The following is a 25673-nucleotide window of genomic DNA, read 5'->3' as shown; positions in this document are numbered from 1 at the left end:
CCCTAGTACTGGGCTGAATGGTGTCCCTCCAAAATTCATGTCCTCCTGGAACTTCAGAATATGACCTTATTTAGAAACGGGCACTTTGCTGATGTAATTCAATAAGATGAGGCCAAACTGGGTCAGGGTGGGCCCTAAATCCAATGAGAAGTGTCCTTGTAGGAAAGCTATGTGAAGACACAAAGCGACACAGCAGGAGAAGATCAAGGGAAGATGGGGCATAGGTTATAGCAGTGCGGCTGCGAGCCAAGGATCCCTGAAGATTGCTGGCAGCCCCTGACAATGAGGAGAGAGGCACAACCCCCTCACAGATTCCCCCTTAAAACCTTCGAAGGAACCACCCTTGTGGATACCTTGATTCCAGACTTCAAACCTCCAAAACGGTGAGAGACTAAATTATGGTTATTTTAAGCCACCCTGTTTATGGTACTGTGTTACAACGGCCCTAGGAAATTAATATACTCTCCCAAACTGGTGAGTTTTTAATTTATTAGATATCCCATTTCGGCTACAGAGCAGCTTCCTTATTCATGAGAGATTTAAGGTAGACTTTGGGTAGTACATTATTATACCTGCTATCACTTATTTATAATATCGATTAAGAATAATGTAAGACTGTCTACGACTTTAGTGGCATTTCTTGGCCTTTGATTCTAGGGACCAGGATAGGCTGTCTGAGGTCAGGATTGGCTTGTGGGTTATTGGCATTAATATAGAAGCTGCATTTTAATCCTTCTCACCTAGGAATGATGCTTTGGAGGTCAGAGAGCAGTTGCAGGGGGAAGACAGTGATTGCTTCTGATCGACCTTGTAGTTTTTGTTCTTCTGGAATGATGGTCCATCATTCCAGAAGAAGCTAGATATTCACCCCCATTATAGAGGACAGAGAAATAAACATTCCTGATGACCACCTCTCCGGACCAGGGTGAAGCCCAAGGCTCTGACCTAGGTCATGGTCAGGAAATCAAGCCTGGGCACTGCAATTGGTAGAGGGGAGACCAAGGAGGACTGAAATCTGAGTCTTGTCAAGGGCAGGCTTAGAAGCATGAAGTATCAGAAATAGTACATTCAAGTTCCATGTGGAAGCAAAGGTTCTGCCCCACATTAGACAGGATAGAAGCCTGGGAAGAACTTCCTCCCAGAGAGAACTCTCATACACAGAGTCCCTGAGGATGAGTCTGGCATGGGCTGGGGGCTTATAGGACATGACAAGGTTTAGTGCCAAAACCTAGGAATGGCCTTGGCAGACAAGGGGGTCCTTTATCTAATTACCATCCCCCAAGACACTTCGGGTCAACTATTCTAAAAGCTAAGTTATCATTTAACTAGCTTCTGGTTAATATTTCTATGGAGAGAGTTTACTCATTTAGTTACTTGATTTTTGATTAATAGCCTCTCCATCTGGGATGATACACCAGGAAGGTATGAGATTCAGGGCCAAGTATTCCATGGATGCTTAAACAAGATTTTTTTTTAATGCCGAAGAAGAGTGCAGTTATACTTGCTTTCAGTTTATTCCATTATAAATAGTCTTAATTACATTCAGTAACACAGAGCTTTGGGGACCATTGGTGTAGACCCTGAACTATTCTTTTGCTGAAGATCATCTTGGTCCCACTTGCAGGCAGTCTCCTAGCCCCCTCTCAGCCCAGCATTGGAGGTGGGGGGAACCTTGGCTTGGGCCCACAGCCTGGAGTGCCTGAAAGTGGGACTAAAGCAAAACACTCTGAAAGGGCTGGCTGGGAAATAGAAAGTATGGGGACAAATACAGTCTGAGCCTCCTTGGTGGCAATCATGGTCTTTAATTATTAATGAAGTCACATTTTTGATTTGTAAGCAAGTGTCAGCTGGTAGGTGCTGGTTGAAGTACAGAGATCAGAGGGAAAAAGACCTTAAACCTTAGCTCTTTGGAGATCGGCTCCTCCCTGGCATCATCAAATACCTTCTTCCCATCCCTTTAGTTGGGAACTCTTCACGTAAGTGGCTTATGAGAGTTTGACCACTCTTTTATCCCCTTGGGTCCATCTGAGCGACAGAAAGGGAAGGAGTCCTCTTCCCCTGAGGTGGGGCTTGTGAAAGACCAGTCTCCATTATGTTTTTCTCTTCCTCCACCTCCTCCTTTTTCTAGAACTGTGCTTCCATCAGGAGTGCAGGGGCTCTTGTAGAGAGATTCCTGGCCAAGAGGAGAGGAGATGCCGCCCCTGGTCTTGACACTAGTTTATGCTATGTGGTACCCTTGAGCAAACTTCTTCACCTCTCAGGACCTCAATTTTCTCTCCTGTGAAATGGTTAGCATGTGTGTTTATGATTTCTTGTATGTATGCCCATGTTACATGATCCCTCAGGCCTTAGGACTCCAGACAGTTTATGATTTCTCCCACTATGGACGGAAGTGAGTGTCTTGGTGAATATAACTATACTGAGAGGAGCTACAGCTTCCAAGGATTCAGGGATGTTTACAAAAAGGCTGCTGGTTGGGTCTGCGGCCTCTCTGTCCCAGTGTCTAGAAGAGTGCCTTGATTCTAGTGAATACCCAAATATGTATTTTCAAAGAAGGAAAAGAAGAGGAGAAGATGGAAGCGAGGGGAGATGCAGAGAAGGAAGGGTGGAGTGGAGAGGAGAATCCCATCGAGGATCCCATTAGAAGAGTAGGGAAATGCCTGCATTCTGAAATTATCTTCCCACCCACGTGATCTCTCTTCTTTCTGAGAGGTGCCTCTAAGATTTTAATTCTCCTTCCACATCTTGGGTTCTTTCATTAAAATAAGCGGCAGAGGGAACCCCTCCTGGCCCCTCAACCCCACCAGGAACAGTTAGGCCAGGCTTGGATACCACTGAGGAGGGACCAGCAAACCCTCTGAGCATAGATAAGAAAGTGGGGTGTGAGTGCACTCAGTGAAGCCCCTGGAGCTGAGGTCCGCTGAGGATCAACATGATTCTGAAGGCGATTGTCATGAGTGGTGGGAGAGGAGAGAGCAGCTGGTGCCTAGGCTTCCCCAGGGCCCTCCTGGGCTTCGGCAGCCATGTTGTTGGTCTGGAGCAGGAAGGCGGTGTAGGCCATGTCAGCTTCCTCCTTGGAGGACTAAGGGGGCAATAGGACAGGAGTCAGTGTTTGGGGCACTGGCTCAGTGGTGGGGGTCAGAGGGGGGTTAGGCACTAAATATCTTGAATTCATAATCTTGGCCTAAGCAACCCAGGACTGTGTTGACCTGCTGCTCTTATTCTAGCCCCCCATGCTCACTAAGGACTAATTTTGAGAAGCGGAAAGTTGCAGTTTCTAAAAATATCTTCCTCTGTCTCACTACCGCCTTCCAACATGTGGAGTGGAACCACCTCTGTTGCTTGGGCCTGTCCCCAGAAGCTCTACCCACACAGTCCTCAGGCAAGGTGGTCTCAACTGGTGTCAGCCACAGTGGTTCACATTTTTCTTTCACTACCTGCTCAGAGATGGAGCTCGGCAACAACACAGAGCTAGAGGGGAAGGCTGTCTCCAGGGCACGCTTACTCCCCTACTTGTTCCAGATTCGGGGGTTCTGCTGTTTCCAGGGAAAGTAGATAAGATAGCAAGCATTAAAACCCTGGATTAAGGAAGCACAGGGGATGGGAGGAGGGTAATTGTGACCCAGAGTTAGGAGTCACCTATGGTAAGATTTTAAGTATATGGCACTTGGTTGGGGTTGGGAAGGACTTCTGGTGACTACCAAATTGCCTACTGTCGGCAAATGTCTTTCCAACCCAAGAAGAAGGCTGGTCCTGAGCAAACTCTCAAGAGAGCCTGGGTGGCCTGAAGTCCACAGGTTCCACAGCCCAGGAAGAGGATCACTGGCATTTGACATTTGACCTTCCCCACCCTGTGTCTGCAGCTTCTGTGCACTTCCTTCTTATCCCTCGGTCTCCCTCCCTCCGGCATGCTCACAGCCTATCAGCTTACCTCCTGCCTCTGCCTCAGCCACATCAACACCACAACCAGTAAAACATGTCTTGCCCTCAAAAAGTTCTACTATTTTCATTACCTTCCCTATTCTGACATCAGCCCCCTCGCTGCGGTGCTTTCTCCTGAGGTCTAACTGCAGTCCCTCTTGCTGCACTTCCTTGTCACACAAGTGAGGCCTCCCTCTCCCTCCTCACTCTTACCCGTTTTGCCTTCTTGGGTTCTTCGGTCTCCACGGTATTCTCGGTGGTGGTGCTGCACTCTGTGTGAGGAGCAAGGTGGGGGGATTAGCCTTCCCTGGCCTTATAATCCCACCCCAGAGCCAGAGTCGTGTCTAATTCTTGTTCTCCCCGGGGGGTCGAGCATTCCCTTGAGCGAGGGACATACCATCTTTTCCTCCGAGAGTTGTCTCCTGAGTGACTGGTGAGGCTCCCATGTTGTCATTGGCACCAAAATCCCTGGAGTTCTCAAAGTCTGACATGCTAATGTCTGTCCTGTAGCTTCTAATTGAAATCCGGTCTGTCCAGGAGAAAGAGGAGTTGGCATAGGGACAGAGGACATAGGCAAGCAGGACGTGCTGCCTCTGAGGGAGCCCCACAAGATAGCTGGAGGGGGCAGTATGACACGTCCTCATCTCTGACTCTGACCCAGAGCAGAATGGAAATGATCAGAGTCTCCTACCCCATCCCTTCTCATGGAGAAGCAAGACTCAACGACCCCTGATGCTTCTTTCTTTCTTTCCTTTTTAAGATTTACTTATTTATTTGGGAGAGAGCAGGGGAAGAGACACAGGGAGAGGGAGAGAGAGGGAGAGAAGCATATTCCCCCCTGAGAGCGGAACCTGATGCAGGGCTCAATCTCATGACCCTGAGATCATGACCTGAGCCAAAACCAAGAGTCAGATGCTCAACCAACTGGTCCAGCCAGGCACTCCAACAACCTCTGACCTTTCAAGGCACAGTGCCTCGTCCTGTCCTCACATCAGCCCTGTGAGGCATTTATTATTATCCCTGCCTTGAGCCCTGAGGAACTGAGGCATGAAATGGAGACATCCAAAATCACACAGCCAGCCAGTTCTCAAATTAGGCTGGGAGTGTAGCTCTCCCTGCATACTGAGCTCCTCGTCCTGGCAGTCCTCCCTCTGAAATTGGACCCTGAGCCATTACAGGTGGCCTTTAAGAGACAGCAGTACTTAATGTGAGTTTTGAGTATGAGGTTATCTTTCCCCACCCTGCTTTCCCAGAACCCTTTCTCAGAGCCTGTGAAAGAGAAGGGACCACAGCAGCCCCACACTAGGGGCAGCTAAGCCCACCACTGAGGTCCAAGGGCTCAGGGTTGGAGATGGGGGACAGGGGCATCCCTGGCACTCACCAACGTTCTTCCTGTGCCGCGCTCTGAGCACTGCCACAACCACGGCCCCCACTGCCAGCACCAGGCCCAGGGGCACCAGGGTAGATACAAGCACTTTGGAGCTCCCGCTTTGTCCCACAGGGCTGGAAGAAGGACTGAGTTAGTTACCAGAAGGGAAGCCTGGGGTCCCAGCATGGGCCAGCAGGTTTGGTCCCACTAGCTCTTTCTTTTCCTCCTCTTGATACATCCCCCTGGCTCTACTCTTCTAAGGAGACTTCCCAGACATGGCAGAGGCAAGGACTGGGACTTTTCTGCATCCCAGGACTGGGAAATTGAACTGAAGGGTGGACACCACCTCAGCCGCAGGAGAAGGCCAAAGAGCTCCACTGGCCCCTCCCGAGCACAAGCCAAGGCAATAAGGGCTGCCCTGCTAGCGAGAGGAGAACAGGCTCTTCTCTGTGCTCCCCCACGGTCCAAGCTCAGGTCCTGATCCTCTAGGATATTCTCCCTCACCTGCTGGTGTCTGCGGATGCTCTGCTCCCATCTGCGGTGTCTCCAGTATCCTTCACTGTTTTGTCACCCACATCCACAAACAGCCTGGGATTCTGATTGACTTTGCTCTCAACCTCCTTGACACTTGACTCTACCACCTCTTCACCAGCAGCAGCCACTTGGCTGACATCTTGGGACCCTGGAGAAAGACAGGTGGAGCTGGATTATTGTTCTTTCTCTGTTTTCACTCCTGGAGATTAGGGAATCCGAGAAGTGGGACTTCATTAGCAATCACAGGGTCAGGGTGAGATCTGAAGGCTGTTAGAGTCAAGTCCAGGATAACACTAGACGTAGATGATCTCTGTCCCATTCAGACCAAGTTAATTTCCATCTACAAGACTCCATGGCATAGATCCAGCTCTGCATAGGGGCTGACCCATCAGTTGGAGACGGAGATTTTTCTCAGTTTTTGAAATCCTACCCCAGGTCTCCTGACATAAGGACTGGGTGCAGTCGTGCTGCCCCCTGGTGGTACCGTGGCAATAGGTCCCTCAGTGAACCAGACCATTGGTACCTAGGCATAGTAAGATTTCTAGACAGACTAATACCCTCATTAGGAATAAAACATTTCATGTGACATTTTTCAAAGAGTCCTAAAATGCAAACATTCTAGAAGAATTTGCTTTAATTTTCATTATTGGATCTTATACATGAAGATATCTGGCCCTCTTTTGATAGCAGGCTTTGGTAGAGTATATTGCATGTGATAGTGACTTTGAAATTTCACTATGTAGAAGATCTCTCTTATAGAAAGGGCTTCAAAAGAGCCTGAAGGGGCAACTATAGGACTTGTCTTGAAGCTGCGGTTATATGGCAAATCCACTTTTTTTTTTTCGATTTGTATGTTTGTTTCAGATGCTCCTTGTAGAAGGCTAAATGAGACTGGATAGAGGTTAAATCTCCTGCCTCCAGTCTCTTATAGCCAAACCGGGGGGCCACCTCTGATGGAGGAGCTGGTAGGCAGGAACCTTCTCTGGTGTCCCCAGGGGACATAGACCTTGTCCTCAGAGACTTACCTTTCACCCTCTCCTCGACTGCCACGTAGACAGCCACGGTCTCTCCGTATCGGAGGCCATCCTTCACCCCGCACCAGTACCAGCCTTCGTCGGTCTTGGAGACTGGGTTCAGGGTTACGGAAATGATTTGGCTCTTCTGGTCGCAGTCCACAAGGGCCTGGCTGTGCCCTTCATCTTGGCTGGGCAAAGTTTTGCAGCCTTTGTTACTCCACTTGCACCAGTATTTCTCATAGGAGTAATATTTGCATGGGAAGTGGCAGGAGAGCTTGAAGTTCTCTCCCACCTGAACAGTGGCAGTCTTGGGCGCCTTGAGGCCTGGTTCTCCTGGAACAGGGAAGGAGGGAGAGAGAGGCACACAAGTTGGCATTGGTGATACTGCAGGGAAGTGACTGTGGTGGGAAACTTTGTCCACGGTGCATTTCCTCTCTGGATAACATTATAAACAAATACATTATACTGAATACATAAAGAACGTAATTATGTACCTATGTAATAATTATTATTGATGACCCTCATGCATTAATCTAGTCTATCATTAAACATAGACTCTTACATATTGACCTCAGTTTGTTTTCCTTGATCTTCTCTTCTAGACTCAATACAAAGAGCTGCAGTCTACTTCAGCTGATGGCATATATACTGTAAAAGAGGCCAATGTTCTTGATAAGAAAAGGTGCTACATGTAGTAGTTTGGAGAGTGTGGAGTATGCACAGGAAAGGGTGCTTGTTACAGTTATGAAAACATGATGTCTTGATAGGTGGGCTCTCTCCTGAGGTCTGTCCCAGCAGTGTGGGATGAGATAAGAGGAAGAGTGGTTGAGGGGGATGTCACCGCTGACTGATGGATCCTGGGGCTGCTTCCCCTCCCTCTTGTCCCAGTTCAGCTCTTACCATCGACAATCTTGAGCTCCACTGTGGACCTCCAGCGAGTATCGCCATTGGTTAGACACCAGTAGAAGCCAGCATCTTCGGTGGTGAGCTGGTTGAGTATGACTGTGTAGGTGCCATTGCCTGGCTCTTCGTGCAGGGTGAGCCTGCCCTCGTACTGCTCCTTAACCAGCCCATCACTCTCCACCAGCGGTTGGCAGCGGCCATTTTGAGTGTCTGCCCAGCGACACCAGTACTTCAGGCTGTTTGCTTCCTTAGGGTTGTAGGGGCACAACACTGCCACAGAGCCTCCAACCACACCTTTCACCACAGAGGACCTCTGGGGAATTACGGTCTCTACAAGTGCAGAGAAGGAATGGAACATCAGCAAATGATCTGGGCAGCCTCTTCCGCATGGTCTCAGCTAGGGCAGAGAGTGAGGTTTAGACTATTTACCTCATTCTCCTTAGAAAATGAGAAAGACTCTCCTAATGTCACAGAGCCTATAGCTGGAGATGTCAAATCAGGCTCCAGGGACCTTCACCACTAGTCTGGACATCTGGTTTCCTTTCCCACCTTATTCTGGGCAGAGAATGGAAGGAGTTTAAGGAGAGACTATCAGTTCTTCTCCTTGGGCTTCTTATAAAATCTCTCTCTGTATAAGTTTTGTCTGTTTATTAGCTCATCCCCTAAAAATGGTCAGATTGTTTTTCTCCAAATTAAGAAAACATATTTAGGATGGTATGATTTAAAATATAAACTATGTAGCACAGAAGGTTTGCTTTTTGGCGACCCTGAAGACTATCTCAGAAAAAACAAAAGATGGCCATTCTCCAAAAACTAAAGCTGACATCCAGTGGCAACACTGGACGACTGAAGATGCTGAGGAATGTGGTGAGGACTGAGCTGGATATAAAAGTGATGCCCAGGGAATGTCAGCCCCTTAAGGAAAAGTCCCAAGTGACACTGAACTGCAAGTACTGGTTTGCTGTTTCTCATGAGGGTAACTCTCTGCAGGGTGCTTCCAGGTGAGGGGGAGCAGGGATTTAATGATTTCACCATCTTGCTGGCTTGCCAAACTAGAGCTGAGTAGGCCAGCTGCTGGATTAACAAATACCCCTATGAGATGTTGAGGGGGAAATTTAGAGGCTGGGGCATTGTTTTCCTGGGAGAGCACTGAGACCAAGATAAGCCAAAACCTCTCCCATCCCAGTGTGGGGGATGAGGTGCCATCCGGCTCAAAAGACAGGAAGAAGGGACAGGTGGCCCTGCAAGCCCTGCCATGGCACTGGGATTCCATGCTAAGTCCTCTGTGGCTCTCTGAGACCCAAACAATCTGCAGGTCTTGCCTCAATAAGAAGCTTCGCTTTCCTTGTTAATCAGGGATAGTCATTAAAAGGCCTTTGACAGAGAAGAATTAGTAGATAAGGCAAGGTTGAGGTTGTGTTTTCTAGCTCTTCTATCCAGGGGCCCACATAGCATGCAGTTCAGGGCTCAATGGGGAGCAGATGACATTGACTGACTGATGGATATTGGATGGACTCACAGGGTATGAGCCAAGGGCCCACCTGCTGGGCTGACACACCACTTCCCCTCCCCATCTCAGGTCTCACCTTCATTGACAAAGAGTTGCCAGGCCTGGATGGGTGAGTCTTGGTGAGGCTGGCCATCCGAGTGGGCTCCACACAGGTAGTTCCCTGCATCCTCTTTCCTCAGGCTGGTGATATGCACACTGAAGAAGCCGTTAGTCTTGGGAGTGAGCAGGACCCTGCCCTCAAAAGCCTGAGACTTGTTCCCCAGTGTGTTGATGACCACATCGCAGTCTTCCCCATTGCTTATCCGGCACAGAAATTTTGCCGTGTCTTCCACCTTGGGGTCCAGGGCACACTCGAAGGTCACGGAGCCCCTCAGATCTCCATAAAGCAGTTCAGGTTCAGGCTTTAGCACTTGGAGGTCAACATTGCTCTTCTCCCCACTGGCATCATCCCCGGTCTGGCAGACGTACAACCCAGCATCGTTGAGCTGGAGTCGCTTGATAATGAAACTGAACTTTAATTGGTTGGTACCATCAATAACGAGATCTACTCTGTCTTTATAGTTGGGGTTCACGTACTCATTAGAGTCAGTGACTAGAACACAGGACTGTCCTGTCTTCTTGCACACGGACTTCCTCTTCTCAGAATTCTCAAGTGTGAAATGGCAGTTGATGGTCACTGTTCCACCCAAGTCCGCTACGTAGACTTCAGTGCCATTTAGGAGACCAGGACCTGCAGGATGAGGGGCGGGTGGCAAGTTGTGATTTCTCTTTCTTGCAACATAGGGCTGCTCAGTATTCCCAGTGAGGGTCTGGGTGTGCCTATCACCTTCACTGCCCTCCTTCCAAGAAGGACACTGTCAGAATATGTCTTCCAAGACCCAGCCTTACTGCTGTCTCCTCCATGAAGGCCTCCCACAGCTGACACTAATCTCTTCCTCCTCTGCTCTGTTGACACTTACATCTGTATCTCTTATTACATCTGGTCTTGCCTATAGTTAGTTATGTTCCCCACAGCCCAGAAGGCCCTTGAGAGCAAAGACGTGCTTTACACATGTTTGACTCCCCTGCAGTGCTTTGCGCGGTGCCTGTACACAGTGGGCGCCCAAATTAACATGTGTGGAAATAAACAAAATAAATATAAATATAGGGTGATGGATTTCAGTGCATTGTGACAGAAGTTTCTAAAAGTTACAATAGTCCAAATATGGAATGATCTGCTTTGTAAAGTAATGAATTTCTGCCATTTAAAGTGTTTAACCAGACGCTGTACGCTCATCGTCTCCAGTGTTCTTTCAGACATCCTGTATAAGGTCAGCTACAAGTTCTCCTGGGCTTTTAAAATTCTTCCATCTTACGACTCTCCATGACCACCTGAATCAACTCCTTACTCAGTCCATAAACAACACCCAGGCACATCCAAGGGGAATGTCTTTGAGACATATCTTTAAGAACCCCTCCAATTTTCCTCCCTTAAGACCTCTTTCTTTCTTAATTTCCCTTGATTATCTAAAATGCCCTTTGTTGTTGAAACCTTGTCAGAAAGAGGTTTCCTATTTTTTCTCTTCTCTTAACTAGAACAGCCTTATTCAGTGGCCCACTCCTCCAGGGCCCTGGTCTTTGGGCAAGAACTGATCATTTCATTTATGCTGAGGGCGTCGATGGAATAATGGATCCCAGGTCAAAAATGCATTTTGAGGGGCGCCTGGGTGGCACAGCAGTTTAGCGTCTGCCTTCGGCTCAGGGCGTGATCCCGGCGTTATGGGATCGAGCCCCACATCAGGCTCCTCCGCTATAAGCCTGCTTCTTCCTCTCCCACTCCCCCTGCTTGTGTTCCCTCTCTCGCTGGCTGTCTCTATCTCCGTCGAATAAATAAATAAAATCTTTAAAAAAAATGCATTTTGAAAGAAGTCTTCTGGTGACCTAAAGGTCTTGATCTGAAGGGTGCACTAGTGGCAGGAATGTAAGGATCCCAATAAATATCTCTCCCTGCCTTTTCTGTCTCCCTCAACTCAAAGACCTCTTGCCCCACCTGCAACAAACACAGTCAGAGAACTTGTTCTCCTGATGTCCTTGCAAGCTACAGCCTTAGTAAAACCCTCAAATGTTATAGGCCCTGAAGACTTAGAAAGTGTACCCACCACCCCCAAGAGGGTCCCATCAGTCTCATTTCCGTGTTCTATTATGAAAAGTCCTTGCCTCCGGAAAGAAAAGTCACAGCCTTCCCTACCCCATGCCAGACACTCTTCCCTCTCAGGAAATTCTTCTTCAAGCCAAGCCCTCCAACTGCAACTGAGATGAGTCCCTCCCACTTTGCCAAAGGAGCCCAAGGGGCCTGGGTGCTTACCCGGGCTGACCTCCAGGCTCACATCAAAGGACAGGCCTCGGCTACTAATGCCCAGACCACACTTGTAGCGCCCAGAGTCACCCTGGGTGAGATGGCCAATGTTCACCACAAACGTGTTGTTCTCTGGGAAGTTGGTGAGGTTGACTCTGCCCTCATAGTCCTTGGCGACATAGCCCTCTGAAGAGATGAGGGTTGTGCAGCGGCCCTTGGCTCCCTGCCGGCACCAGTACTTCCGGGTATGCCGGTTGACGGAGGAGTCTGGGTAGTAGCATGTGATGGATACTGAGCCACCTTCCACACTGCTCACTTCCTGGGGACCAAATATGGGACTCTTCATGGAGACCACTGTGGGGACAAAAGACAGAGGTTTTCTGAGGCCCTGGCAGGTAAAGCCTGCTGAAAGAATCCCAATAGCCTCTCCCGAGGAGATGACATTTTCCCCCGACACATGTGCCTTCTGCGGATTATTCGCTACGTACTGCAGCAGGACAATTGCTGCTGGAGACTGCTACACGATTTGCTGCGATTGGGTAAAATGATTGACTAATCATTATTACATTCTAACTGTGACTCATTAAAGATCATCATTTTAAGGACAATGGAATGACAAACTTATGTCATGAAATCCTTGTCCATTAAAAAAAAAAAGCCATTTTGTGGGGTGCTACACCATTGCATTTGCTATCTATTATTTTCTTATATTTCTTTTTATTTTCTTATATTTTTAAAAGCACTTTGAAGATTCTTTTCTTTTTTTTTTTTTCCAGATAAAAATACTGAGAGCCAAGAAGGATTAGTCATTTTCCCAAAACCACCCTTAGCAACTCATAGGGATGTCTGGCTTGAGGTCAAGGTCTTTTTTTGTTTTTGTTGTTCTCCTGGTAAAGACCTTTAACCAAACTCCTGGCCTTGAAACAAGGAATTGTCATTCCTGTTCCTGACCCCTAACATTTGGTCACTGTGTTGTTGTTTTCAGACATGACCTTTCAGCATCATCTGTGTGACTCCTCCTTGAGGCAGTGTAAGTTTTGAGAAGGGCATCCCTGGGAATAGGCCTGATTTTCAGTGGTCCCAGGGCACTGGGTCCTGGAGGGGGAGGACTGGAGCCTGGTAGACATACCTGGGAAGACAGCCAGCAGGCAGGCAAGGAAGAGGAGCCCCATTGCTAGTGGCTCTCGAGGGCTGTGCCACCCAGGCCAACTTCTTTGTGGGAGGCTGAAAGACAATAGCAGAAAGGATGAAGCTCTTGTGTTTTCCAAGGCTAGTTGGCTTAGAGTTCCTGTAACACCTGTTTGGTTTTGTAGCTCCAGTAACTGACATAAAGCCTGTTGAAAGAATGAATGGTTCCGCCTTTCCCATTACAGTTCAAAGTCCCATTATTCCGCAGTGCTTTTTTATTCCTTAATAGGTATAAGTAGATATTTATCTTCTCAACTAAGCCGCACGTTCCTTTGGGGTAAGGACACAGGTGCTATTTTTCCTGTGTTCCCGTCTGGGAGGCATGGTCCCAGGCAAGATCTCTAAGATCTCAGGAACAGCTCACTGGATGATGGGTTATACCAACCAGTGACCCCATCTCTCTGTTTCAGCTGCCCTTCCTATATCCCTGATACACTTTATGGTGTGTTCCTATAAGCAACCTGAGACCCATAAAGAAGGCCTGATAAGGATTCAAATTGTAAATGTCACTATGATAGTCTCTCACCATGATCTCCTTCCAGGCACTGTGTTAAATAATGTACATGTGTTATCACATTTAAACTTAATATCATCCTCTGAACTGGTTGTTCTTACCCACATTTTACATAGAATGAAATGAAAGCTTAAAGCTAAGTGCTTTCCTCAAGGTCATGTAGCAATTAAGTGTGTGGGTGGGCAGGGTGAGGGGGAGAGATGGGCAAGATTTGAACCCAAACTTGTCTGACTCCACAGTCCAAGCTCTTCGCCTTCTCCCAGTGCCCTGGGTCTCACCTCAAACACAGCAGCAGGCTTACCCCTGTGCTCATTCTTGTCACTTGTAGGGCCCTCATTGCTTATCAAAGCATTGTCATTTATGCTTTACTGGAGCTCTATAACTTCCCTTTAACTAAGACAGAATCGATATAATTACAACCACTTTATGGATAAGAAAATCAAGGTCTTGAGATGCTGAGTGATAGGCCCAAGATTTTCCAGAGACTTGGTTATGGGGTCAGGGTTTAAAATGTAGGTATTGTGGCTTATTATCCTGCCTTGTGATTCAGGGCAGAGGGAGCTGGAGAATCCAAAATAGGGCCCCTTGGAGGGCCTGATGCAGGAAAACTTTGTCACATCTGTGCACATAGCCTTGGGCTGGGGCTGGGTGGGGCAGGGGGTGCAGTTTGAGGGTCCCAGGGCTCAGCCTTACCACCACTGTCCTTAGGACCCAACCTGCAGCCCAGAGGAGGAAAGAGGTGGACAGAGGAGCCCTACTTTCCCACGAGCTTTCTTCGGCAGGCTTTAACCTTTGGAGTGGATTTGACAATGAGAGCATTTAGGGAGAAAGCCATGTCAATAAGCACAGGGCAGTAATGAGCACCTATAAAGATAAGGAAGCGTTAAGCACTAGGGAGCCCAGGGAGTGATCTCCCAGGCTCCCCTTACCACCTTGGCCCCTGCTTCCGCTCCCAGAGACTCCCTTCATTAGCTTGAGCCAAAGGCAATAGAGCTGTTTATCTTGGTTATTTCTTTTCCGGGGGGAATTCCCCAGCAAGGAACCTTTTTATTTCCTGGTACAGATAAAGGTATTCTGTTTCTCCAGTTCTTTGGAAGAGTAAGGGGAGTGGGATAGGGAAGGAGGGGACAGATATGGGTGTCAGGTGGCAGCCTGAGGTTCTTTTTATTCCAGTTAATTTCCCCAGGCCTTTCACACCAGGCCAATGATTAACTTCCGGGGTAGGTTCTTAGCCAAATGCCAGTGTCAGCCCCAAACTGGATGCACTCAGGAGATGCTGGATACAGGAACCATCTGAGTGGTCACTACGGGTCACCATGAGACTTCCAGGTGGGACCAGGTGTCAGAAGGCTGGGAAGTCTGTCTTCTCTGGCAGACTGGGGATGGGCTGGCTGCAGAGTCCCAAAGAAATTATCTTGGGTAAATTGGGCCTTGGGTGCAGTGACAAAATGCCACATGCTTTTAAAAGCCACACCAGCAGTATTTTCCTTGATTCTGGTTCCTATTCTCACCTTTAGATACGCAATATTTCTGTGACACAGGAATGGGTACCTCCTCTGGATTGATAGAAGTAATTCACTCTGGGTTATAGAGAGGCAGATGCCTGCCTTTCCCAAGGGGGTCCTAACTTCTGGCCCGGGCTTCCTCTCATTCGTGACAGCATATATGGCCTGAATGTCCACCTGGGGAGAAGATGTGCACATGGACTCATTAGCCTCTGCACAGCCTCGGGCCAGGGATGAGAGCATCAGGCATGCTCAGCTGGAAAGGCAAACCTGGCAGAGAGTGACCTTGGTGAGGAACACACAGTCTACCTACAGGGGAGAGGACAGGAGGGCAAGGGCACCCCCACTCTTGGAAGCAGGAAATCTTCTTTGTCCAAAGCTAAATTTGAAGCATAATTTCTCTGCTAGCAGCTGAAAGGACCCTGGGCTTTGAAAATCACTAATGATCCCTTTCTCTCAAAACCAAACTTTTCTCCCAAATTCAGGTCTCTGGGAGGTCGCAGTCCATGGTGGCTGGAGCTGGTTACATGATTCACTTAAGGAAAGACCATAATACTTATTGGGCAGCTACTAGGGCACCAGCTGATTTGCTAACTGCTTTTCTTATATGACTTCATCCATCCACACAGCAACCCAAGACGTAGATATCATTATCTTCATGTTGTAAATGAGAGAGCTAAAGGTTAGAGAGATTCTTGGCCCCAAGACCCACAGCAGAATTAGATCACCACTCTATTATCATACCTTAGATGAGCAGAAGGACCTGTCCTTTTAGAATCTACATAGGCTGCGGTATCATGCACGAAGGCACATTTTCTTGTCCTTAAAACAGGAGTTGTTCTTTTTCCCAGCTAGGCTGGGATATTCTAAATCACTCTCATGTTACCAGTGTTATTTCTGACACGTTTATAATATGTCTACACAATTGTGGATTGGGGCAGGGTTGTAGGTTGTGCTGGAGAATAGAGTGTATTACCTTATAAAACTAATCTACCCTTCGGTTAGAGTGACTGAACTTCAGCTCCACTAGGTTGGAATCCAAACCCTTGTCCATCGAATCTCTAGTTTCCTTTTTAATTCAGAGGGAGAGGGATCTCCTGAACCAGGTCCTAGCATGACTGCTGGTGAACCATATGGCCTTCAGCCACTCTGAGCTCTTTATCTGTTTGGTACACAGCAGAGGGTCAGTCAGGGCTCTCACAGCCCCAAGGGCTTCAAAAAGGACAGAGTATGCACTACAGGGACGTGAAGACAAGTTGGCAGTTTCTGACATCTTCCTGTGAGTGCAAACTCGGAAGAGCAAGAAACTTGGAGCTCAGAGGAGTGGGACATGGCTGGCCTGGCTGGTGTTGGGGCTTTCCTTGGTTTGGACTGAGCGGCACCTTCCCCTACTTTGAGGAGAGGCACCACCTGAGTCCATTTGGGACTATCCCTTCCATCTCCCTCGGGTGCAGGAGCAGAGCACATACTAGAGTGATCCCGAAAACTGCATTATCACTAAGGCAGGGAGAGCAGTCTGTGTGGTTTGGAAGGGCCTCAGACTTGAAATGACGGGTGGGAGCTTAGGAGAGTTTATGTAGTTTATGCAAGTCCTAGAGTGTGGGAGTGTCTCCAAGTAAAGGCAATGTTGGGGGAAGGGAGTAAGAATTCTAGAGGGCAAGAAGATGGAGAGATAATGGTCAAGGGGTCTGAAGAATGTATGACCTAGAAAGATCCAAGACTTTCTAATCCCATCCCTGTCAAAAGTGGCCTGCATTAATGCAAAATTTAAGCAGAAATTAAGCATTTGAAATACCAGCTCCATGAAGCTCTGGGAATAAGCTTCGTGGATTTCCAGATGACCTTTCTGCAAAAACTTTGAACCTTGTTATTGATTCTATCCCATTCTACCTTGATCCGTAGATACTTATCTCATCCACTCAACCAAATGGCTAGCTCCTAGAAGGCAGGGGCCAACTGAGATCGGTCTCTACAACCCAGAGGGGCTTACATGAGAGCATCTGGCAAGGACCAGCTGCTCACCAAAGTCAAATGGGATTGGAAACGGTTACATTTCCTTTCCCTCTCTGGGAAGGACAGTCAGAGCTGATTTCTTTTCACTTTGCCAAATGCCTTCTCAGTTTTGGGCATTCAAGGGGCAGTTGCATGAAGAGGAGCCCAGAGGATGGAAGAGAAGCCAGAGGTCCCAAGTCCTTCTCTGTCACAGGCTAGAGGAAGAGCTCTATCACTTGGGCAAAATATGCTGGCTCAACTCCTTCATCTGTAAAATGATCACAGATCCTTGAGTCCTCTAGAGAGAAGGGCTTCTGTGGATGGGAAAATATGGAGGGGATAATGGAATATGCATATGGAAGTACTTTAAATAGTATATAGTGCCTTTCCAGTGTAGGAGGCTACAATCCCTCTTAAGCACGAGGGAGTGGGGGTCTGTGCACTTGGCTTTCATGGTTGTTGTGCATTTGGAGAATGGCACAGAGTATGGGTTCTGCCGCTTGGTTATCAGCTCTCTCACCTGGGAGCTGTGTGATTTGGGGGCTGGATATGTAAACTCTTTGAGCCTCAATTCCTCATTTGTAAACTGGAGACAATTGTACCTACTATGGAGAATCACTATAAGGATTAAATGAAGCAACATATGTAAAGTCCTTAGTATGGTGTCGTCTTAAAAAAATATTAGTTCCTTTCCCATCTCCTCTCTGAAATCAGCACGGTCTTCTCTTTTTCCTGTCCTAGAGTGAGAAGAGAATAGAAATCTGTTTACTGGGCATCCTTTGAAGACTGGGGGTGAGCTACTCAGATTGGACCAGCATGATCTGAAAGAGGAGAGTAGATTAGAAGTGGGAGATATAATTATAGTTAGAGCATATGGAGTTATTTTCAAGTGCTTTATGTGTATTTACCTCACTTAATCTTCACAGCCACCCTAGGAGCGAGAATAAAATGGGCAAACCCATTTCACTGATAGGACAATTGAGGCACAGAGGAGTAAGAAATCTGCCCAGGGTTACAAAGCTGATCAGTGACTGCCATGGGATTCCAACTCAGGTACTCTGAACCAAGAGCAGAGGATAAGCTGTACTAGGCGGGTCTTGAAATTGAAAGGAAGTGGTCAGGAGAGGAGGGAGCAGGAAAGCCACTCTTAGAGAAGATAGTCCAGTTCTCTCCTCTTCACTTTTCACAGGAAAGATAATTCCTGTAAAGAGACACCTGAACCCAGAAGTAGGTGCCAACAGAGAAATTTCTTCCTGAAAAATAATAATAGCTGCTCTTTATGTAGCCCCTACCACGTGGAAGGCATGTTATGTATGTTTCCTGTAACTGGACACAACGCTTCCAAAGCTTCTCTCTACATGGTCAATGCCAGGGACTTTGGGATCCCAGCCCCAGCCCACCCAGAGAGAGGGCAAGACATAGTTGAGGAGGGTCTCTGCCGAGCACAGGCATGGATAATATTACTTTTTTTAAAAGTTGGGTATTTTGTTTTTTAGGTGATGTCAAAAGGTCCCCATGACCCTGTCAAAATGGCTGTACCAAAATGTCATCGCCCATACTTGCTGAGTGACCTTACACCACTCACAGGAACCCATGGAGGATTAGCTTCCTCACCCACAGATGGGATTGTGACACCTACCTTGCCTACCTCCTAGATTCAGTTCAGGCGGGAATGAGATGATGCTGTGAAAGCCTGGGGTAAGTGAATTCACAGCATGGAATTTGCTGTCTTCACTCTATTGATAAAATAAGGCCACAGAGGTCTAGAGACTCTAAGAGACAGGCAAGGACTACAGAGGTAGTGGCTCTCCTGATTCCTGCTTCATTGTTCTTTCTGCTACATCACCACATCCAGGGCCAAGGAGAAGGATGGATGGATGAAGAATTCCAGAGCTGGCTCTGGGTGGGCAGATAGCTGCCTTCTACCCTAACCCATGAGCAGGCGCATCCCCTCTCCAGATGTTCAAGAACCTGTAATTCCCCTCGTGAAGGGGGAGAGCAATAGTGGAGGCTTTGGTGCAAAACCACCAGCAGCTCAGTTGGCCCCAGGCCTGGGACAGTTGCACAAGCGAGGGAGCCCTGGGAATGGAGCTTGTGCAGCCGCTGCACTTCTGGGCGAGGGTCCTGTGGCCAGCTGGGGATACTGTCAGGATGGGCAAGGGGAGAGCATGGAGGGAAGGGGGCCTCCTGGCTGCAGAGGCAGGGGGAGCATCAGGACTCAGAATGCTGTCTGTGCCTGGGAGGGGGCTCTGCCCACCTGACTCATCCCGGGAGGATCTCATGTTTCCCTCCTTAGCGAGGGCAGGTGATAAGATGGTACAAATTATGCCTCTCTATGGCAGGAATCAACTGGATCAAAACTAGGTTCAAACAGGAAAGGATCCCAGAGCCTCCCTGAAGCCCTTAAAAGGGGCTGCAGGTGCCCTCACCAGAAAGTTGGAGGTGGAAAGCTTCCAAGACTAGAGGACTTGGTATGCATTATCTTATCCAGGTCTGTCTGGTGCTCAGTTAAGTCCTTGAGTAACTGAACTAGATTGAAAAACACCAAACAATTGTTATTTTGCTCTGGAGGTTGCAAAGCAACTTTTCTCATTTGAACCCCACATACCTGAGTGATAGATATTATTTGGATCTCCATCTTACAGATCAAGAAACAGAGGCTCAGAGAGCAATGAGGTGACTCGCCTATGGTCACACAGTTAAACTATGGAGGAGTTAGTTGAGAATTCAGGGGATGAACTTAGAGAAAAACTGCACATGCTGACCACAGACATTCCTTCTTCCCACCGGCTGATATTTCACAGAAAAGGAGTGGGGGCTTCCACACACACGTGCGCGCTTGCTCATCTCTCTGGGCCATGGACCTCTGCTCCCCAACTACATTCTCAGCCAAGCAGGTTGCAGCCCTTGTCTTCCTCACCCTACTGTCTGCAGGCTGGGAGCTGTAAATATGGAAGGTTGCCTGAGCCACCATCCCAGGTCCTTCCCAGATGGCATCCCGTTGCAGATCCCAAAGCAGCCACACTTACTTTAAGCCACTTTCTTCTCTCCCAGCAACTCAGATTCGGGGGCACAGCCTGCTGGCCGGTCCACAGCCTGGGGCTTTCCAAAAGTTGCCAGCAGGACACTGGATGGTGCTGCCAAAACTGAAACTGTGTGCAGTGCTTGACCCACACCTGGGCTCTTAAAGGGACATTCTCCCGTAGCCCTGGCAGCCGGCCAGGGGCACGTGACTCTCACAGATCCCTTGCTTTCCTTTCTTTTCCTTTCCTTTTAGCTTTTCTGACTGGTTCCATTCGCTCCCCTTGACCTTGGAGAGACTGTTACCAGGGAACTCTCCATCATTGCAGCTGCAGGATGAGAGACAGAGTATGAAGCATGAAGAGCCTATTCTGCCTTTCTCTAGCTGCAAGATCCTAGGCAAGTCATCTTTATATTTCTTTTCATCTGATGAGTAGGGATAGTAATCCCAAACCTACAGGTTGAGGGAATAACTGGTTATTAGATGTAAAACCCCGGTCCAGGTATGGTATGAGGTTCGTAGGCATTTGCTGGAACACAGGTGGCAGGAACGGCTCACAGTCCTTGGCCTCATCTCCCCACTCACTTGGGAATCCCCCACTTTCTAGGATACTTAGCCTGGATGAAGTCCGCCCTTTACACGTCTTCTGAAGAACCCCCTTTTACCAGCCCCAGTGCTTCCAGGAACTTGGGGGACCATGGCTTGTCCCATTTTACTCCCTACAGGGATTAAAAACGGGCTGCTTCTGGGCTCCCCTGAAAATGGCAGACCTTGGAGCCATGTTGGGACCCGGGCTCTGCGCCATAGCAAAGCCGGCACTTATCTGCTGAGCTGGGTGGGGAACCTCCTTCCCTACCTCAGTTAGTCCTTGGTGGTCTCCCAGAGATGATCCGGTTAGGACTCCCAGAGGTGCCCCAAATGACCTTAGCAGTCCCGTGTCACATAAGTGAAGCCCACTCCCCACACACTCTCATATGTCCCCCCACCCCACACCACACACCTGCTCCCACAGAATCCTGTCCCATCCTACTGTGCAGGACCGACCCAGGCTCTCCCTACAACGTCCTGCAGGCCAAGTCCAGAAGGAGAAGGAGGAAAGGAGAAATAGAGTCCCAGAAAACACAAGGCGGTCAGAGCCCCAAGTCTTATTTGGTTCACCACTCACTCAGGAGTGGATATCAACCTGCAACTATTGGTGTGGATGGCAAGAAAAGAAAATGCATTTTCTCGCGTGGTACTTAATTTCAGACCCTAAATGCACAATCTGACTAATGTTAGAAAATAAAATTACCTAGTCACTTCCGGGCAAGCTCGGTGCCATTCAACTAGCTCTCCGTCACTTCACTCCCGATTTAAAACTCAGTCTCATTCAGGACTTACTTTCTTGTTTGTCTCCTTTCTCTCCTCTGGTTTTATGTTAAGTCTGGGGAAAGTGGAGCACGGACAAGGGGGTGGCTTATGTCAACGTTACTGTCGAGGCAGGAAGAAGGAATGCCCTATTATTTTGACCTTGCTTTGTTGTGGCTCTATGCTGGCTTCAGCCTGGGGCAGGAAATAGCCTTGTCTTCTGAGATGTGACTTGTCCTGCTGGTCAGTGGCCCTTGTCTCTGCTCATCCTGAGACTATCTATGGTCCACTCTGTGCTCTCCTTGTCCTTACCTCTGGGCTCCTCCAGGTAGGACTTTTGCAATCTCTCAGCCTTTCGTTGCCTTTCTTATGGATACAGGGTAAGTTGGGCTCATCAGCATCCTCCAACACCTTTGGGAGATCCTCTGCAGCCGAGCCTCATTCTCCCCCAACACCCGTTGTAGCCTTCTGGGCCCCATTGTTCCCGTGTAACTGGAGCTGCGGTGAATGTCGACAAGCCTGTAGACCACTGAAGTGCTATACAGGACAAGCAAGGTGCAGTTCCCCTGGGTCTGGAACCTGCAAACCGTTCTGGATAGTTCCACCATTGTCCGTCTCCTCGCCCCAACTGCAACCCTGGAATAAGCCCCCCGTGGGGAGCGGGAGGTCACACAGGAGCATCAAGAGCTAAGCAGTCTTTCTCCTGCCTGGATTCAGGGTGGCTATCAGTGGGAGGATGGGACGGGAGATGGAGATGGTGTGGGGATGGGGGTAGGACAAGCCCGGTTCTGCCAGGTTACAGCTCCTTTCAAAGGTTTTCCTTCTTACGCTTCTCTCCTTTCAAAAGCAATCGTCAGATATCTGTAGGTTTTGTTCTCTTGTTTCATGTTAACTCATTTTCCCCACGGCAGGGGTTAACCTGTATCTAGTTGTCTGTGCTGGGGTAGGGTTTAAGGGAGGTCCACTGAGTACTAGGACAGAAACTTAATAAATGTTTGCAGGGAGGGAGGGAAGCACCCCCATGAAATGGTTGCTTCTCTGGCTGCCTCGAGGGCCCGAGATCTCCCACTCCATTTCCTTATTCTGCACTGAGAATTTCCTAGATTCCATCCTGGTGTGGGCTCCCAGGAGTCCCCAAAACTATCTTAGCAGACACGCACATGTGCACAGCCCACCGGGCCTACCGATCCAGCTTAGGGGAAAGGGAAAACAAGAAGTAGAGCGCAGGGAGGAGTCAGGAAGTCAAAACCCTGCATCTTATTTTGGGCTCAGCCACACGCTAGTGGTGTGATTGGAGCCACCCAACTTCCCCTCTCTCACTGTGGCTTCCCCATCGGGAACTCAGTGGCCCTAAAGCATAGACCCTGCCTTGCAGTCCCGAGAGGGGAGGGACTGGTTAAGAAGGTCCAACTGCCCAACTCAGCAATAATGATGATGAGAGCAGTAATCATACCTTCTGAATGTACCTACCTTATGTCACATCATGTACTTTAAACTCCCTCCCCTTGAAATAATAATATGAGAACAATATACTAATAATAAGAACTAGGGCTTCTCATTTGACTTGCATGACCCTGGGACTCAACATGGGCTCGGAACACGTGTCCTGGTCCTGGCTCTGCCTCTAACTTGCTGAGTGACCTTTGCCAAATCGATTCCTTCTTTAGGACTGCGGTTGTTTCTTCTGTTAAATGGGAGGACTGGGCCACGGGTCGCCAAGGCTTTTCTGGAGTTAGGGTTCCGTGTTTTTGAGTGAGCGTTATGTTTGATCCCTATGCTGCTGTAATGCATTACTGTAATTTTGCTGGCTTCAAACAAGAGAAATGGGTTCTCAGTTCTGGAGGCCAAGAGTCTGAATCAGGAGTGGACAGAGCTGTGCTCCTGCTGGAGGCTCTAGGGGGGCCTCTGTTTCTCGCTCTTCCAGCTTCCAGCAGCTGCTGGATCCCTGGGCATTCTTTGGCTTGTGTTTGCATCACTCCTGTCTTGTCCCTGTGCTCATATTGCCTTCCGTGTGTGCCTCAAATGTTTCTCTGTTCTCTCTTACAAATTCACTTATGATGGCATTTGGGGTCCATTTGGATAATCCAGGATGATCTCTTCCTCTCAAGTGCCTGGACTGAATCACATCCGCTATAACCCTTTTCCCAAATAAGGTAACATTTACAGATTCCAGGGATCAGGAGGTGAACATGTCTTTGGGGGGGCCACTTCATAGCCCACCACAAGCATCTACTATGCCCATGACCAGTTTGAGTGAGGTCCCAGGAGATTCCAGATCAGCAGTGTGCCTCCCTGTTTCCCAAGGGCATATGGTCCAATTGAAGAGCCATCACCCCACACACCACTGCCAAGGAACAGCAGCAGCTGGGCAGTAGTCAGCGTGGTGAGGCAGTGCAGTCTTGGGGAAAGCTCACAGGCTCCAGACCCAGAATGCCCAGGTTCACATCCAAGCCCGGCCATCTGCTGGCCCAGGGGACCCTTGACAAGTTTCTTAGGGTCTCTGGACCTCAGCTTTCTCATTTTAAAATGGGGCTAATTATACTTACCCTGTGTGTTTGTTACGAATATTAAGTATAACATGTGCGGTGGCTGGCATCTTACAGGTGCTTATGATTCAGTTTCAAATGAATGGGACAGCATAGACTTTCAGAACAAAGAGTGATTCCCACTGATCGATGAGGAGCCAAGGGCGGAGAAGTGGAATGACTTGTTCTAGTTCACATGACGAGGTTAATGACAGAGATGGGTCAAGAACCAAGGTCTTCCAGCATTAGGAAGTTTCTTCCACTTCCCAGAGCCTTTACTCTCCAGATGAATTTTTTGAATTGTGTTTCCATGGGCAGCAATGGACTTCAATTTGTATCTTCAATTGATTCAGGGAAGATTGGAGAGGACCAAGCATTCAGGCCTACTCAGGTCCGACCCTACAGGCTGGCATCATCAGCTGGGTGATCCAAGACCCTGGGTTGGCCCAGCCACCCACAGAGAAGGGACGGCCTGAGATGTAGGGTCCTTCCCCGGCCCTCCCGTGCCCTTCTGGCATTCTGGCAGCCCTCCCTGCAGATGGCGCTTATGAATGCGGCTTTTGCCAGCCGAGTGAGATAAGAGCGGACAGATGAAACAGCCTATTACTGCTCTTGACCACCAGGTCTCTGCTCCCATGTGCAGATCTCGGGCTGAGTCAATGTTTAACCCCATCTAGAGTCAATGTTTAATCCCAGGCCAGCCAGCCCCGGAATTCAGCATTCCTCAGCAAACCAATCATACAGTCATGTCAGTGTCAATCACTGGAAAATAGAAGTGTGGCCGTGAATCTACCAAGGCTAAATATCAAGCCCCCCTCTCCCCTTTTTAAAGATATTGACTATGTAGGATTATCATGTCCAAGCAGCCCTTCCCTTGCCATCAGCAGGTAATAGTCTAGTAATTCTTGCCCCTAGCTGTCTTCCACTGGCAGGAACACAGCGTGTACTCTTCTTGTCCTGGGCTGGAGAGAGCCACGGGATGGGGACTATTGCCGTGGGTGTTCAGCTGAGCGCTGGGGCTGGGAAGGCAGTCCCTCGTGTGGCCACTGCCTGGAATCCCACCATGAAAGTGGGCACTACAACTGTCTAGTTGGCTGAGCTCAGGTAGGCTTTTGGGGAGTTCCTGAGCCCAGACGTATGTTCAGAGGCCTGAGCCTTTTCCCAGGTGAGCCTTCCTGTTACAGAGTAGGAGGGGGGAGAATTAGCTATAAATACTCTGTATTTGCCTGGCTATTGAGTGATTTCATAGAGGCTCCCCATGCCCTTCTTAAGGAGCTCGGAGCCTGACACCTGGGACTGGGACTGGCAGTATCACGTCAATGTCAGGAACAAACCGAATGAGGGAGAAGTCGGGGGATGACCAGCTGGGTGGTGGATGCGTGGAGGGTGGGGAAGAAGGTGGTTCTGGTCACTGGAGAGTGTCGGGGAGGGCAGCTTACCAGAGCCTGAGGGCTCTTCTTCTTTCCACATGAACTCACCGAGCCACCTCCTTCTCCTTGATCACCTGCCTCCCTGTGTCTTTGCCCACATGTCCCACCCCCCACCTGTTTTCCTAGTTCTGCTCACTCCCAATCAGGGAGTGAAAACAACACTTCCTCGGGGACTCCTGGGGTGGGGGTGGGGGGTTCGTTTGTCATTTGGGAGGTGAAGCAGTGAAGGCAGAGACTTTGGGGGGAGCCCCCCAAGACTGGCGGTGTCTAGCCCCAAGGGGCTTTTGTGAAGAGCAAGGAGTAGTGAAGCTGGACTGGAAAATTGGCCTTGGTCCAAAGGTTCTCTCAATTGCCCCGGGGCCAATCCCAGAGCCCCAGAGACTTTTAGAGGCAGGAACAAATGAACCAGCCTTTTCTGAGGTTACCAAACTGCTCTCTTGCCCTCTCCTACCTCCATACCCTGGCCAGGGAGGAGCGGAAGGAGGAAGATTTTTAGAGTGGACATCCAAAGTCAATAGGCAGGGTGTCAGGTAACAGGGCCCAGCCCCTCTCATAAGCCACT

At 48.9% G+C, this 25673-nt stretch overlaps 1 protein-coding gene across 1 annotated transcript; it reads right to left on the bottom strand.

Moving 5' to 3' along the window:
- Positions 1 to 1782: 1782 nt before the first annotated feature.
- PIGR (polymeric immunoglobulin receptor) lies at positions 1783 to 19989 on the bottom strand. Its single transcript, XM_026480734.3, has 11 exons — positions 19817 to 19989; positions 12718 to 12812; positions 11598 to 11942; positions 9330 to 9983; positions 7741 to 8073; positions 6850 to 7173; positions 5795 to 5972; positions 5303 to 5424; positions 4319 to 4450; positions 4135 to 4193; positions 1783 to 3082 (listed from the first exon to the last, which is right to left on the bottom strand). Exons 2-11 carry the CDS (start codon positions 12758 to 12760, stop codon positions 2987 to 2989), a joined length of 2286 nt encoding a protein of 761 aa, XP_026336519.1. The 5' UTR covers positions 12761 to 12812; positions 19817 to 19989; the 3' UTR covers positions 1783 to 2986.
- Positions 19990 to 25673: the final 5684 nt, after the last annotated feature.

Source organism: Ursus arctos, unplaced genomic scaffold (assembly GCF_023065955.2).
Source record: "Ursus arctos isolate Adak ecotype North America unplaced genomic scaffold, UrsArc2.0 scaffold_2, whole genome shotgun sequence".
Taxonomy (NCBI): Eukaryota; Metazoa; Chordata; class Mammalia; order Carnivora; family Ursidae; genus Ursus; species Ursus arctos.
This window is presented reverse-complemented; position numbering and strand designations above follow the sequence as displayed.

Bases quoted from the DNA above. Each gene is read 5' to 3' on its own strand.
- PIGR (XM_026480734.3), bottom strand. From the start codon at position 12,760: ATGGGGCTCCTCTTCCTTGCCTGCCTGCTGGCTGTCTTCCCAG. The intron at 8,074-9,329 runs GTGAGACCTGAG...CTGCACTTGTAG, and splicing joins GCAACTCTTTGTCAATGAAG to AGACCGTAATTCCCCAGAGG. The intron at 4,194-4,318 runs GTATGTCCCTCG...CTCCTCACACAG, and splicing joins AACTCTCGGAGGAAAAGATG to AGTGCAGCACCACCACCGAG.